At 43.3% G+C, this 14,144-nt stretch overlaps 1 protein-coding gene across 2 annotated transcripts; it reads right to left on the reverse strand.

Moving 5' to 3' along the window:
- Nucleotides 1-3,177: 3,177 nt before the first annotated feature.
- Nucleotides 3,178-11,039, reverse strand: NOLC1 (nucleolar and coiled-body phosphoprotein 1). Of its 2 annotated transcripts, none has more exons than XM_079137951.1 (13): nt 10,838-11,039; nt 7,926-7,981; nt 7,668-7,810; nt 7,439-7,575; nt 6,785-6,950; nt 6,160-6,287; nt 5,906-6,041; nt 5,518-5,646; nt 5,060-5,170; nt 4,327-4,971; nt 4,064-4,158; nt 3,829-3,921; nt 3,178-3,666 (listed from the first exon to the last, which is right to left on the reverse strand). In XM_079137951.1, the coding sequence occupies exons 1-13, from the start codon at nt 10,955-10,957 to the stop codon at nt 3,508-3,510; spliced, it is 2,118 nt and encodes a 705-aa protein (XP_078994077.1). In that variant the 5' UTR covers nt 10,958-11,039; the 3' UTR covers nt 3,178-3,507. The 2 variants fall into 2 exon arrangements, with proteins under 2 accessions (XP_078994077.1, XP_078994076.1); XM_079137950.1 differs by having other exon boundaries at nt 7,668-7,813; nt 10,838-11,038.
- Between the last annotated feature and the right edge of the window lie 3,105 nt (nt 11,040-14,144).

The raw sequence follows: 14,144 nt of genomic DNA on the forward strand, positions 1-14,144 counted from the left end.
TACACATATCCTCTGAACTGGCATGTACAAGTTATTATAATAGTGTAAAGATTATTTAAATTTGTATTTATGTAGGTATATAAAAAATACTGAGCCATTTATATATGGAACTTGAGCATTGCAGATTTTAGTATTTGCAAGGATCAAGTTTAGGAGTCCTGGAACTCATCTCTCTTAGATAATGGGGGATGGCTATACTCTAGGAGACATAAGAAAGCAGGTTCCAGGAAAAATTTTTTAAGTCTTTTTTGTGGTATTGGGGATTGAACCCAGGGGCACTCTACCACTGAGCTACATCTCATTATTTTTGAGACAGGCTTTCACTAAATTGCTGAGGTTGGCCTCAAATTTGCCATCTTTCTGCCTTAGCCTCTGAAGTTGCTGAGATTACAGGTATGCTACCATCATGCCCACCTTCGTTTTTATATTAGATTTTAACAAGTATATTTGAAAATATAAATGTGGGGTTGGGGAGATTTATTTTTTCCTGTTCTGGAACACAGGGAATCACGCATGCTAGGCAAGTGCTCAACCACTGAGCTACACCCCCAACCCTCCAAATTTTTTTCTTTTGTACTAGAAATTGAACACAAGAGCACTTTACCACTGAGCTACATCCTTTTTTTGAGACAGGGTCTCACCAAGTTGCTGAGGCTGGCCTGTCATTTGTAATCTTTCAGACTCAGCAGCCTCCCTAGTGGCTGAGATTACAAGAATGCACCAAAACCAGCTCATTCATTTTCAAATATTCTTAGATGAGTGGTTCTCAATTCTGCGTGCTTATTGGACTCACCAGGGAGATTTATCAATTTCTAGCTACCATGCCCCTCCCCCCACAAAGGAGCACCAGGGTCTGACTCAACAGATCTGGGGATGGGTACCTGGGTATCATTAATTTTTAAGCACCCAGATAATTCTCATGCTCAGTTGGTGTCATGAAGCAGATTTTGGCCTGCCTGGAGTTGGAAAAATCAGTTCTGAAATGGGCTACATTGGAATATTTTAGGCTTCCAGGCATGATGGCATATGCCTACAATCCCAGCTACTGGTGGCTAAGGCAGGAGGATCCCAAGTTCAAAGCCAGCCCCAGCAACTTGTCGAGGGCCCTGAACAATTCAGTGAAATAAAACAGGCAAAGAACAGAACTAAGAAGCTAAGTGCCCCTGGGTTCAATTCCTGGTATCCCCCCAAAAAAATAATTAAAAAGGGCTGAGTATGTAGCTCAATGATAAGAGAGTTCACCTCTTACACAAAGGCCTGGGTTCAATGCCCAATACTGAAAGGGGCACAAAAAAAAAAAAAAAAAAAAAAAAAAAATTAGGTTTTGTGGACCATTCACAAGTCTGTGCTTTTTTAATTTTTTTCCCTTTGGTACCGGGAACTGAACACAGGGGCACTTAACTCTTCAGGTCTTTTTTATATCTTATTTTGACAGGGTCTCAGAGTTGCTTAAGGTCTACGTTGAAGCTGGCTTTGAACTTGCAATCCTCCTGCCTCAGCCTCTAGTCACTGCACCCGGCCCCACATTTTAAAAAATGCCTTTAAAAAGGTAAAAACCTAGGTAATATAAAAACATTTTTAGGTACTATTTTTAAAAAAAAAGGCATGGCTGAAATTGGCCATGTCATTTCACCAACCCCTAGTTTAGACTGTATGCAAGCTGAAATAAAACCTAGAAAAAGCCCTAGGAGACCAGGTGTAGCCAAGAGAGATGCTGCCAAGGAGCCACTGCAGTGAACTCACAGGTGTGGACCCTGGCTCCACTTTGCACCCAAGTTGCTCTGGTTTGAGCAGGATGATTCGGGCTCACAATAACAGGACTCCCAAGACACATTATAAACCAGTTAGTTTATTATATTGTAGTAAGATGTAGAACTTTTGCCATGCAGACTGAAATACCTATGTCAGCATGATCAGTGTGTTTCTTCTTAGAGCAGTTATGCTAAACCAGATTTTATCAGGTTATTTAGTGAGTATGAAATTCAAACAAGGGAAAGCTACGCTTAAGACCTAAATTGCATCAGTGAAAGCTTGGGGCACATGTTCTCAAAGGGACAGCCCAGACTCCAGAAAGCTCAGTGATTCTCTCCTCCCCATTCTCTGGCTGAGTATCCCCAAAGGTCACCTCAGACAGTCTTACAATCAGCTTTCTTCGTCTAGGAATCATGTCTCTGTTCACTAGTTATTTTTCGTAGTGCTGGGGATTGAACTCAGGACCTCACACATACTAGGCAAGTGCTATACCACTGAGGTACACCCCAAGCTCTGCTCACTGGTTTTTTTAAATTAACTCAATGTTAAGTTTCTGAATAGAAACTTGCTCCAATGTACCAACCTGAAGACACAATAATCCTATTAGGATGCTCTACCAATCCCACTCTACTTAAATTTTATCAGATCATCTGTTTTGCAAAGGTTCTTTTCTACCTGTGAGCACACAAATGAAAGTTACCTCTAGATTCACCTAATGTAACCTAGTTGTACTGAGGACTGAGATTTTTAATCACAGTTGTTTTTTCTTATAAGAATTATATTCTTGATCAGTAAGTAATTCCCAACCATGTAGAAAATAGTAAAATTGATTCTGGGTCACCACTGCTACCAAGGCAGAAATACCAAGTACAATGTACTTTTCACATAAAATTAATGTGATTTTGTTCTCAACAATGTAAAAGCAAGAGAAGATGTAGTCTTCCACTTTGCACAACACCAGTAAAGGTCAAGTTGTTGAAAAATACTTCCAACCATACAAAAGTTTGCTTTCAAATTAAAACTAAATGTATTGCAAACATTATGTAATAATGACAAAATTACAGAAAACAATATTTTAAATTGACCCATGGCATTCACACCACACTAACTAGAATTTTGCCTATAACAGAACAGTGAATTTTATCCCAAAAAGTTGGTTAGGTCCATGCTGGTTGAAAGCTTCAGTCTCAAGACACAATGAATGAGGATGAACTAGAATGCATGCTTAACAAACATACATACACATTAACCATTCTTTCGATGCCCCTTACCAGGGCTCCACGAGAAGTGGGGATGAATGTGGCCATGTGCGCTTACATGGGCAGAAGTCTTCAATTATAAAAATTTATGTGACCCTTTACCATGTCTTGAGCAATAATTAAGATTTTACCTGTGGGAAATCACCTCTGAAAATCACAACAAAAATCAATAAGAAATGATTTAATATAAAATGTACAAATTTTTCAGTATGAGGACTTCCACAGAACAGGAAGACAGGAACAACTAAAATGATTTTCTTAAAAAAACAACATTCCTCTTGCATTGTCCCTGATACTCAACACTCAAAAACAAATCTGTACAAAACTAGAAACAAAGAAAAGGACCAGAGAGGACATTATGTTGCAATGTCTTAGGACCTACTCTAAACTTCTGTCCTCACCAAAACCCTGCCCTAACAGTGCTGAGGGTTTCCAGGTCCATTGGAGATGAGCGGCCTCCCATCATCACCCTTGTTTTGCCAAGGGTAGCCCCAGGTCACTCACTGTCAAACTTGACAGAATTGACCTGGACAGAGATAGAGCCTCCCCGGTAGCTGCCCCGTTTCTTCTTGGTTTTCTCATGCCGGAAGGATTTGCCTTTGGTGAACTTCAGAACCTGATTGGCTCGCTCCCCCCAGTCTCCAACTGCACCTCGCTGGTAAGGAGAGAGAGGCAATTAACACACACAGGACAATGCCAGGGCCCTGGTGTCTTCTCTTTTTACTCCCTGTTCAAGGCAACCTGAACCTGGAGGGCTTCAAATGCTTCCTTGAGCCTCCCCCCTTTCCCAAGAATGGTGAACGCCCTCTCCTCTCACCTTGGCATCAAAGGAGTTGTCTGCCACTCGTGAATCCACTTCAATTTCCTCCTCTCTGACCCTTCGGAATGGGGAAGATGCCCTTTTTTCTCCCTAAAGAATTAAGTAGGAAATTAAAGATGACCACATCTGGCTCTCCTGAATGGTGCAGGGTCAGGCCAAACTGTAAAGATGATAGCAGATTTTCCTTTTAGTTTTAAAAGACTGGATTCTGAGAATAAAAAAGACAACTTACTTTCTTCCTTTTTGGAAATGTGTTAGGAGTTTGAAGCTTAATCTTCTTTGCTTGAGGAGTCGCTGCCTCATTCTGCTTCCGTTTCTTTCCTGAACCTATAAAACAAAAAGCCAGACTCAAGCAGTTTCCTATTCTTCCCCTCAGGTTCCCACAGAAGGTCCAAACCAAGAAGTTGCTGGGCATTCTCTCACTGCCCAACACCCAAAAGTGTATCCCATTAGACTTGGGGAACAAAACCATGGACAGGTTCTCTGGATACAGACCTTGCTTGGTTACTGCCACTGCACCCTTTTTCTTCTCTTCCTCCTCTTCTTCCTCACTGTCCTTGCCTGCTTTTCCATTCTGGGCAGTCAATGCTGAGGTGCCATTGGCCTTGAGGGCATGTGGTTTTGGAGTGCCCTTGCTCTTGGGTTTTTTCCCCTCCTCCTCTTCACTGGAATCATCAGAGGAGGAGCTGCTGCTACCCTCGGCCTTTACCTTCTTTACAGAGGCTGTTTTAAAAGGGGCTACAGCCCCTGCTGCTTTCTGGGGCTTCTTCTTAACTGGGGATTTGGATGTCTTCTCCTCTTCCTCCTCACTGCTAGAACTGTCTGAATCAGAGCTGCTGTCCCCACCACTCTGAGGAGCCTGTTTGGCAAGAAGAGATGGTGCTGTTTTGGCAGTCACCTTGGACTTAGGGGTGGCCACAGTCTTCTTTTTCTTGTCCTCCTCACTGGAACTGCTTTCCTCCTCACTGGAGCTACTATCAGCCTTTCTAGTCAGAGGCTTCTGGCCACTGCATGCAGGTTGCTTAGTATTTATGGCTGACTTAGCCACAGGTGGCTTGGGAGTGGCAGCTGGCTTACTTATGGAATTCTTGGTGCAACTAGCTGGCTTGGCAGGAGCTTCATCCTCAGAGCTGTCAGTGTCTAGACAAAGGAAAAGAGAATGAAGAGCTCCCCAAATTGGATGCGGGGAGCCCTATAGCAGCTGCCCTAAGGGCCTCTGTACCCTTACCAGAGCTGTCTGAAGAGCTCTCTTCTGCCTTCTTTGCTGGGTCTGGTTTTGTGGTAGCTTTGGAGATGACTGCCTTGGCTGGGGGTTTCTTCTCTTCTTCAGAACTTGAATCTGGGAAGAAATACATATTATGCTGGGCGCAGAGTTCCAATCCAACCAGAAGAGCAACAGAAACAATGAGAAAACACACCATGCCTTGGTCCTGTTTTAGTCAAAAACAATGAAAGGTCAAGAGATTTCTTTCTTCTTCTTCTTCTTTTTTTTTTTTTTTTTTTTTTTTTTTTTTTTTTTTTTTGCGGTGCTGGGGATCGAACCCAGGGTCCTGTGCTTGCTTATAAGGCAAGCACTTTACCAACTGAGCTATCACTCCAGCCCGAAAGGTCAAGAGATTTCTACTTTCCTAATTCTTATAACCTCTCCAGACTCACTTTAAGGAAGATGCAGCATCTCTGACTCACCAGACTCATCGCTACTGTCTTCACTGCTTTCCACAGGCTGTACCATCTCCACAGCTTTCTTGGGAGGTTGGGTTCCCAGGGATTTCTTCAGTGGTGGAGCAGAAGGCGGGGGGACTGAACTGTAGGGACCTGTTTAAAAAATTATGTATACAAGTGCTGACTCAAGAGGCACGGCACTTGCCTAGCATGCACAAGGACCTTAGCTCAATCCTGAGTCTAGGTATACAAAAGCACTGTGGCTTCTTCCTTGCATTCTTAGATTCCTAGCTCTGGGAGAAGCTAGCTGTCATGTTATGAAGGCACTCAAGTAGCTCTATGGAACGGTCCATGTGGTAACTGCAACTAAGTACTGGCCAGTCATATAGCTTGACTTCCCAAGTTCAATCACCTGGTTTTTTCTTCATGGGTTTTTTCTGCTCCTCTTCTTCCTCACTGGAGGTGTCTTCACTGCTAGAGCTCTTTTGTGTAGGGGTGACAGCTGCTTTCACTGGGACTTTGGCTACAACTTGCTTTTTAAGTACAGTCTGCATCAGAGAGAAAAACTGATTATCAGAGGAAAATACTGACCCAAACAATTCTGAGAATGAACACACCCCCTCCTCCCAGAGCCACTTCTTCTCTGAGAGAAGTTATAGCCCAGACCTTCTTGGTGATGACTGCTGCCTTCTCCTCTTCTGAGTCATCACTGCTACTGCTGCTGCTGCTGCTGCTGCTGCTGCTGCTGGCTGCTTTGCCATTGGTTACTTTAGGTGCTGCTCGAGCTGGTATACCTGAGAAGAATCATTTAAATATATCCTCTGAATTCTTTCATTTCAGCCACTATTCAGAAAAGCTCTTATAAATCCTAACCCAACCTTTATCACAAAGAACGCTACAGAAGCTTTCTTTAAAAAACAAAACAAAAACAAAACACCAATCATGATCAATACCTGTGGTGATATTCAACATCCAATACCATTTCAATCTGGTGCCTAAAGAGCAATTTTAATACCAGTCCCCAGGGCACTGTGGTTCCCAGTCTATCCTTTTTTTTTTTTTGTAATGGGGATTAAACCCAGGGGTTCTTAACCACTGAGCCACATTTCTAGTTCTTTTTATTTTTCATTTTGAGACAGGGTCTTACCAAGTTGCTTAGGGCCTCACTAAATTAATGAAGCTGGCTTTGAACTCATGAGCCTCTTGCCTCAGCCTCCTAAGTCACTGGGATTATTACAGGTATTACTACCTGCACCCAGCCCCTGGCCCATTTGAGGAACAAAAACAGTACCTGGTTTGGCTGGGGCTTTTGCCTGAGCTTTCACTGCCATAGGTGTTGTCTTTGGCTTCTGGTTCTTCGGTGCCTCATCCTCTGAGCTTGAGTCAGAATCAGACTCAGAGCTGTTGGCCTTCTTAGGAGGAGCTCTGGCTGCCTTGGCTTGGAGTTTAACTCCCTTCTGTTAGAAAACAGAAGAATCAGTAAGAGTTTCTGGGTGCTCTAAGGACATCCCAGGTTCCTTTAATTTTTTAGGGACCCAATGGAACACTACAGATGAGAGAAGTCCAAACAGGGCAGAATATGGCAAGGATAAACACTTAATAAAAGAAACAAGAAAGTTTGGCCATTTGATATACTGGCTTTGTCCATGCTATAGCCTGCTAACAACTCCTAACAAAATACATTCTTATTCTTGGAAACCTAAACAGTGTCCCAAAAGAACCCAAACCACTCAGAGTTGAATTTCCTCTAGATTCAAAGTCCTACTTCAACTTCACACATTCTTTTCAGACTTTCAAATCTCCATGAAAACCCTCATGTTTTCTTCCCCATAATCACCTACTAAACAGCCATCATCACCCCTTGGCTAGTCACAAATGACAGGCCAATTTTAGGTTCCTCCCTTTTCAAACCTTTAAGCAACTGCCTTTTCTCAAAGCTACAAACCTGGGGAGCCTTTTTCTTTTTATTCTCCTCTTCTTCCTCCTCATCATCACTGGATTCTTCACTGCTGCTGCTCTCTGAAGCTTTGGCCACAGTCTTTCCAGGATGCTGAGGCAGACTGGCCCTCCTGCCAGGTACAGCTGGATGAAAGTACAGGTCCCAGTAAGAATCAGTCATGTGGTTCAGGCAAGGGGCAAACTGTCTTCCTGGAGCCACCATGCAACTCCCTTACCAGCCCTCTTAGCTGGAGGCCCTTGAACCTTCTTCTCTTCCTCCTCACTGCTGTCCTCACTACTGTCACTGGATGAGCTCTTCTTAGCCTTCTTAATCACTGGTCCATTTGTCTGTAACTTCCGCTTTGGGGCCTTGGTTGACCTGCTGAGGTAGATTAGGCTAACTTCTGGGGGATCAGGACCTTCTCAAACCAAGGAACACAGCCCATCCCACCTCAGGGGGAAAAAACAGCCCAACTGGAACAGGGAAGGCTTACTTCAGCCAGAAGCTATAGATGTCCAAGAGGGAAGAGGCATTGGAATCCTGCTGCGTCTGTAGAAAAGAGAGAGCTGGGTAAGAAAACATTATCCTAGTTACTCAAGAGAAGTCAGATTTTGTGTTATACTTTCATTACTTGTGACCTGTTATGTATCCATTCACCTTGAAATATTAAATCTTCACAAAACTTTTCCCACTTGCACATATTAGGAGAAAAATATTCTACTTATGATCTCCCAAGTTCTGGCACCAAAAACTTGGGTTATTTCTGTAGTTTGTGGAAACCACCTACCCACTGTCTGCCAATCCATCTTTATGTCTTTTTTTTTTTTTTTTTTGGTACTGGAAATTAAACCCAGGGATGCTTTACCACTAAGCTACATTCCCTGGTTCTTCGGTGCCTCATTCTCTGAGCTTGAGTCAGAATCAGAATCAGAGCTGTTGGCCTTCTTAGGAGGAGCTCTGGCTGCCTTGGCTTAGAGTTTAACTCCCTTCTGTTAGAAAACAGAAGAATCAGTCATGTGGTTCAGGCAAGGGGCAAACTGTCTTCCTGGAGCCACCATGCAACTCCCTTACCAGCCCTCTTAGCTGGAGGCCCTTGAACCTTCTTCTCTTCCTCCTCACTGCTGTCCTCACTACTGTCACTGGATGAGCTGTTCTTCTTAGCCTTCTTAGTCACTGGTCCATTTGTCTGTAACTTCCGCTTTGGGGCCTTGGTTTTGAGACAGTCTAAATTGCTGAGGCTGGCCTCAAACTTTTGATCCTGTCTCAGCCCCCAAAGTTGATGGGATTAAAGGAGTGTGCCACCACACCTGGCATTATCAAAGTTTTTCAAAAAGTTCATTTCTTTTACTCTAGTATATTTTCATCTAAGAATTTAATCTTACACTGAAACAAGGGCATAAACACTAATACAAGGTGGTATCTGGTATAATGTAGATTACCTACACCAGATCACTGGAAACAAGCCTCCCAGAGAAGACTGATAACTGTGACATACTCAGTAAAGAACTGCATTCAAAGCTGGTCATGGTATCACACACCTATAATTCCAACTACTCAGGAGGCTGAGACAGCAGGATCACTAGAGGTCAGTCTATGCAATTTAACGAGATTCTGTCCCAAAATAAAATTTAAAAAGTCTGGGGATGTAGGTTAGTGGTAGAGTGCTTACGCAGCATGTGGGATGCCCTGGATTCAATCCCCAATACTGCTAAAACAAAAAATTTTATTCAGCTATTAATTAAACTGATTTGGAGCTTTAACTGATGTAAAAAATGGCAATGCTTTAAGAGTATGCACATATGTAAAAGCTCATAGGTTAGGGATATAAGCCAGTGGTATATAGTGTGTTTAGTGTGTGTAACTGCCTCAATTCAATACCCAACACCACACACACAAAGAAAAAAGAAAAAGTACAGGTTTAGAGTCAGATAAGTAAACTCACCTATGTAGTTATTACTGTATTACTCTCAGCAAATTATTTAATCTCTCAGATTGTTTTCTTCTCTATAAAAAGGAGATAATACTACACATCCCATTAAATTGTTGGGAGAATAAGCAATAATGCACAGAAAGGACTCAGCATCCAGAAATAGCATCCAGAATAGGGCTTTTAGTAAGCCCTTCATAAAGATTAGTTTTTAGATTAGATACAACCAAAGGATACTAACTCCAAAATGCTCAATTCCTTGCACACTCTCTAATAGTCAGAAGAGTACCAATAAGAAAACAGCTAAATTACATGGCAGGGACACCGAGTTAAGGTAGTCCTTTATACACTCATTTGATCCTCTACTTCTGGGTCTGGTTTTGTTACAAAAGGACAAGCCTGCTTTAAAACAAACAAACAAACAAACAAAAAAAACTGCTTTTAATTTTAGATGGACATGATAACTTTTGTTTTTATGTGGGGCTGAGGATCAAACCCAGTGCCTCACACATGCTAGGCAAGCGCTCTACTACTTTGTTACAACCCCAGCCCTGAACCTACTTTTTTAGTTATGCTATCATCCAAGGAATTCTACTCTCTCCTCTCTCAAGGTGTGTTCCCCATGCAGGCATAACTCATTTTCTTGACATGTAGATTACAAATCTTTCATATTCCTGATCATCTTGTTCTCACAGGTGTTTGGAGTACCATAAATTGCCATAACTATGATACCAGTTGTCACTCATCCCATACTTCCTGTGACCCAGAGTTGGGGTTGTTACTTTGTATATTTATCTTACTGAAATTTGCAAAAATATTATAAAGTGGATGACATCGCTGTAGAAAAGAAACGGACTAAGAAAGGATAAGCGAGTTGCCAGGATTATAATCTAAAAAGTGACAGATCCTGGTCCCAAACCTAAATTTATTTGATTCCATTACCCAAAGGTTCAAGCCCACTGCCACTCTGGTTTGGTAGGGCTATCTATAACTGGAAGCAGAACGTTGTCCCTACTCATGAACCAAAATCCTAGCCTTCGTTTTTGAAGCAATTTCATTTTACTTCCAAGTCCCAGGTAAGTGAGATCGAAGGTAAGGTCAAACCACGTTTTGCTTGGACCAACACAAAGTCCCCCCAAGGGACCAGGCGCCATCAATGCCCGCGATGGGACGCGGGGCTAGCTACTCTCCGCACTCTGCCAGCCATGTGACCTAGGCCACGCGGGTCCCACGCTGCCGCCGCTTCCTGGCTCACTAGAAAAAAGCAATAGGACTCGGCGTAGTCCAAAGACACCTCTTGGAAGAGAAAGCGCCGAAGCTCTCGGTTTTCTTCCGTGACTCAGGATAGGTCGACACAAAAGTCTCGTAGAGAAAAGGACTGGCGGATCCCACCGACCTCCCCCAAAACCTAAAGCATGTCAGGGCCTGGAGTCTTGGGGTCATCCCACCCCAGACCGCGCCCGAAGCCAAGAACTCACAGCGCCTGTAGCTTTGGCGAACTTATTTGCCACCTCCGAGAGTTGGTTATCACGCAAAAAGCCGAGCACTAAGGGATACAGGTCGCTAGGAATCACGCGGCGCATGCCGGAGTCCGCCATTCTCCCGGCAATGCGCGTCACTACCGTTGCCGACGCAGCACGCTTCAGGAACTCAGGAACTAGACAGGGGAAAGAGGGGCGGAACCGAGACTAGTTACTTCTCTGTGCCGCGCGAACGCACTACGGAAGAGGTAGGGCTCCACAGGGCAGCCCCGCCTCCGCCCCGGAAGTAGAGTCGCGGCGAAAGCTATAAGCTCTTTTCCGGTACCAAGCCTGTCGCCATGTTGGTAAGGGCGGATCCCACCGGCCGCCTCTTCGTGGAGGCGGAGCTCTGACGTCACTGATCATGCTCCCGCCGTGGCGGGAAAACTCCGGACTTCCCGCGCGTTCTTTGCTCAAAGTACTTTTTTTTTTTTTTCCCCGATACTGGGAATTGAATCACTTGAGCTCCATCTCCAGCCCTTTTTTTGACAGTTTCGCAAGATTACCCAGGCCGGTCTTGAACTTGCGATCCTCCAGCTTCAACCTGAGTCGCTGGGATTACAGGCTAGGGCCATCATGACCGGCTGGCAGTAATTAACGGTCCGCGGGCTCCAGCCATCCTTCGCCTCTCCTGTGGTCACAATGTCGCCTAACCGCTTTCATTGGCGCTCCCACCTAGGAGACCCTTTTTGAGATACCATCCCGGCTTCCAGACTCCTACCTCTGCTGCAGAGGAGCATTAAGTTACGGCAAAGTTTGATTGCCAAAACCGCTCCTCCCTCAGTCATGACTTACCTTTAAGACAACCCTATCCTCCTCCATTTATTCATCCTTAATTCAGAACCCAGAAGGCAGAGGGGTCACGCACAAAACTTTAATTACATAATAATTCCTTCAGTCTAACTCCCTTGTGGATCAGAGTTCACAGACCTCTCTTTCATGGATAAGTGTCCATTATCGGCCATTTTTCAGGTCACATCAGCAGTCAACAACCAGTTCAATCTTATTGTACTTCCCATTAATGTTCCTCAGGAAGGATAAGGATCCATTTCCTCATGAGACACCCTTCTTTGCCTTTCTCCAAACAGGACCTCCCCTCTCCAGGAGAGAATTCCTACATCTCCCAATTCCCTGACAAAAATTTTAACCACATGTATTCTTTAAAACATTCAAACATGACTGGGGTTATGGCTCAGTGGTAGAGCACTTGCCTAGCACGTGAGGCACTGGATTCAATTCTCAATACCACATATAAGTAAATCAATAAATTAAAGCCTATCAACACATTAAAAAAAAAAAAACACATTCAAGCAAGATGGGCATAGTGATACAGGCCTGTAATCCCTGTCACTCTGGAGGTTTGAACCAGGATTGCAAGCCTCAACAACTTCATGAGGTCAACAGGAATTTAGGCCCTTCTGGAAATAAAAATCAAAAGGACTGGCGATGTATTCAGTGGCAAAAGCAGAGCTGGGTTCCACTCCAGTATCAAAAATAAAATTTAAAAAAGAAAAAAATAAATAAAAATAAAAAAGCTAAGCAGCACTTTAATGATCTTACACTAATTTCCCTGAAGGCTTTTTGTTTTTTTTGGTACTGGAGATTGAACTCAGGTGCATTTAACCACTGAGCCACATCCCCAGTTCTTGAGACAGGGTATCAGTAAGTGGCTTAGGGCCTAAATTGCTAAGACTGGCTTTGAACTTGTGATCCTCCTGCCTCAGTCTCCTGAGTTGCTGGGATTACAGACCTATGCCACCAAACCTGGGCCAAAGGTGATCTTGTTGATGATCAAAATAAAATACACCCTTGAATCCAGAGTTAACACATTCACTGTTTTATTTATGAGTGATTTTGGTTGGGCACAGTAGTGCATGCCTGCAATTTCAGCTACTAAAGCAGCTGAGACAGGAGGATGGCAAATTCTGGGGCAGCCTGGGCAACTTTATGAGAACTTGTCGCTTTTGTTGTTTTTTGATCCCTTTTTATTGTTGTTGTTTTAATATTTTTAGCTGTATATGGACACAATACCTTTATTTGTTTTTACATGGTGCTTAGGATCAAACCCAATATCTCATTCGTGTAAGGCAAGCACTCCACCACTGAGATACAGTCCCAGCCCAGGTACCAGGGTTTGAACCCAGAGGCACCATGCCACTGAGCTACATCCCCAAAGCTTTTTGAATTTAGAGACAGAGTCTTGCTAAATTGCTTAGGGCTTGGCTCAGACATGCCCAGCAGAGCACTTACTTGGCCCGTGTGAAGCACTGGGTTCAATTCTCAGCACCACATAAATAAAGGCACTGTGTCCATCTACAACTAAAAATATAAAAAGTACTGAAAACATAGCTCAGTGAACAGTGTTTACCTAGTACAAACAAGGCCTGGTTTGAGCCCCAGTACCATAAAAAATAACAACACATTCAAGTACCTGCTGTGTGCCCAGCATTATGCTCAAGCTTTACTGTGAACTCAACTGAAATGGTGAAATGGCCACACAAGCCCATTTAGAAAGTCTTTATTTGCACCTAGTGTGTGAACTTCCTCTAAATACTTGCTATCAAAATCCCTTTGTGACCACTGGGATAGATTCAAACTAAAAAGCTTTCTCTCAGCAAAGGAAACTATCAGCAATGCGAAGAAAGAGCCTACAGAGTGGGAGAATATCTTTGCCAATCATACTTCAGATAGAGCACTAATCTCCAGAATCTATAAAGAACTCAAAAAACTCTACTCCAAGAATTCAAATAATCCAGTTGACAAATGGGCCAAGGAAATGAATAGACACTTCACAGAAGATGATCTACAAGCAATCAACAAACATGGAAAAATGTTCAACATCTCTAATAATAAGAGAAATGCAAATCAAAACCACCCTGATAACATCTCACCCCAATTAGAATGGCGATTATCAAGAATATGAGCAACAACAGGTGTTGGCGAGGATGTGGGGAGAAAGGTACACTCATACATTGCTGGTGGGGCTGCAATGGAAAGCAGCCACTCTGGAAAGCAGTGTGGAGATTCCTTAGAAAACTTGGAATGGACCCTCCATTTGACCCAGCTATCCCACTCCTTGGCTTATACCTAAAGGACTTAAAATCAGCATACTACAGAGATACAGTCACATCAATGTTCATAGCTGCTCAATTCACAATAGCCAGATTGTGGAACCAACCTAGATGCCCTTCAATTGATGAGTGGATAAAGAAACTGTGGTATATAATGGAATATTACTCAGCCATAAAGAATGATAAAATTATGG

The sequence above is a fragment of the Sciurus vulgaris genome (genome assembly GCF_902686455.1).
Source record: "Sciurus vulgaris genome assembly, chromosome: 4".
Taxonomy (NCBI): Eukaryota; Metazoa; Chordata; class Mammalia; order Rodentia; family Sciuridae; genus Sciurus; species Sciurus vulgaris.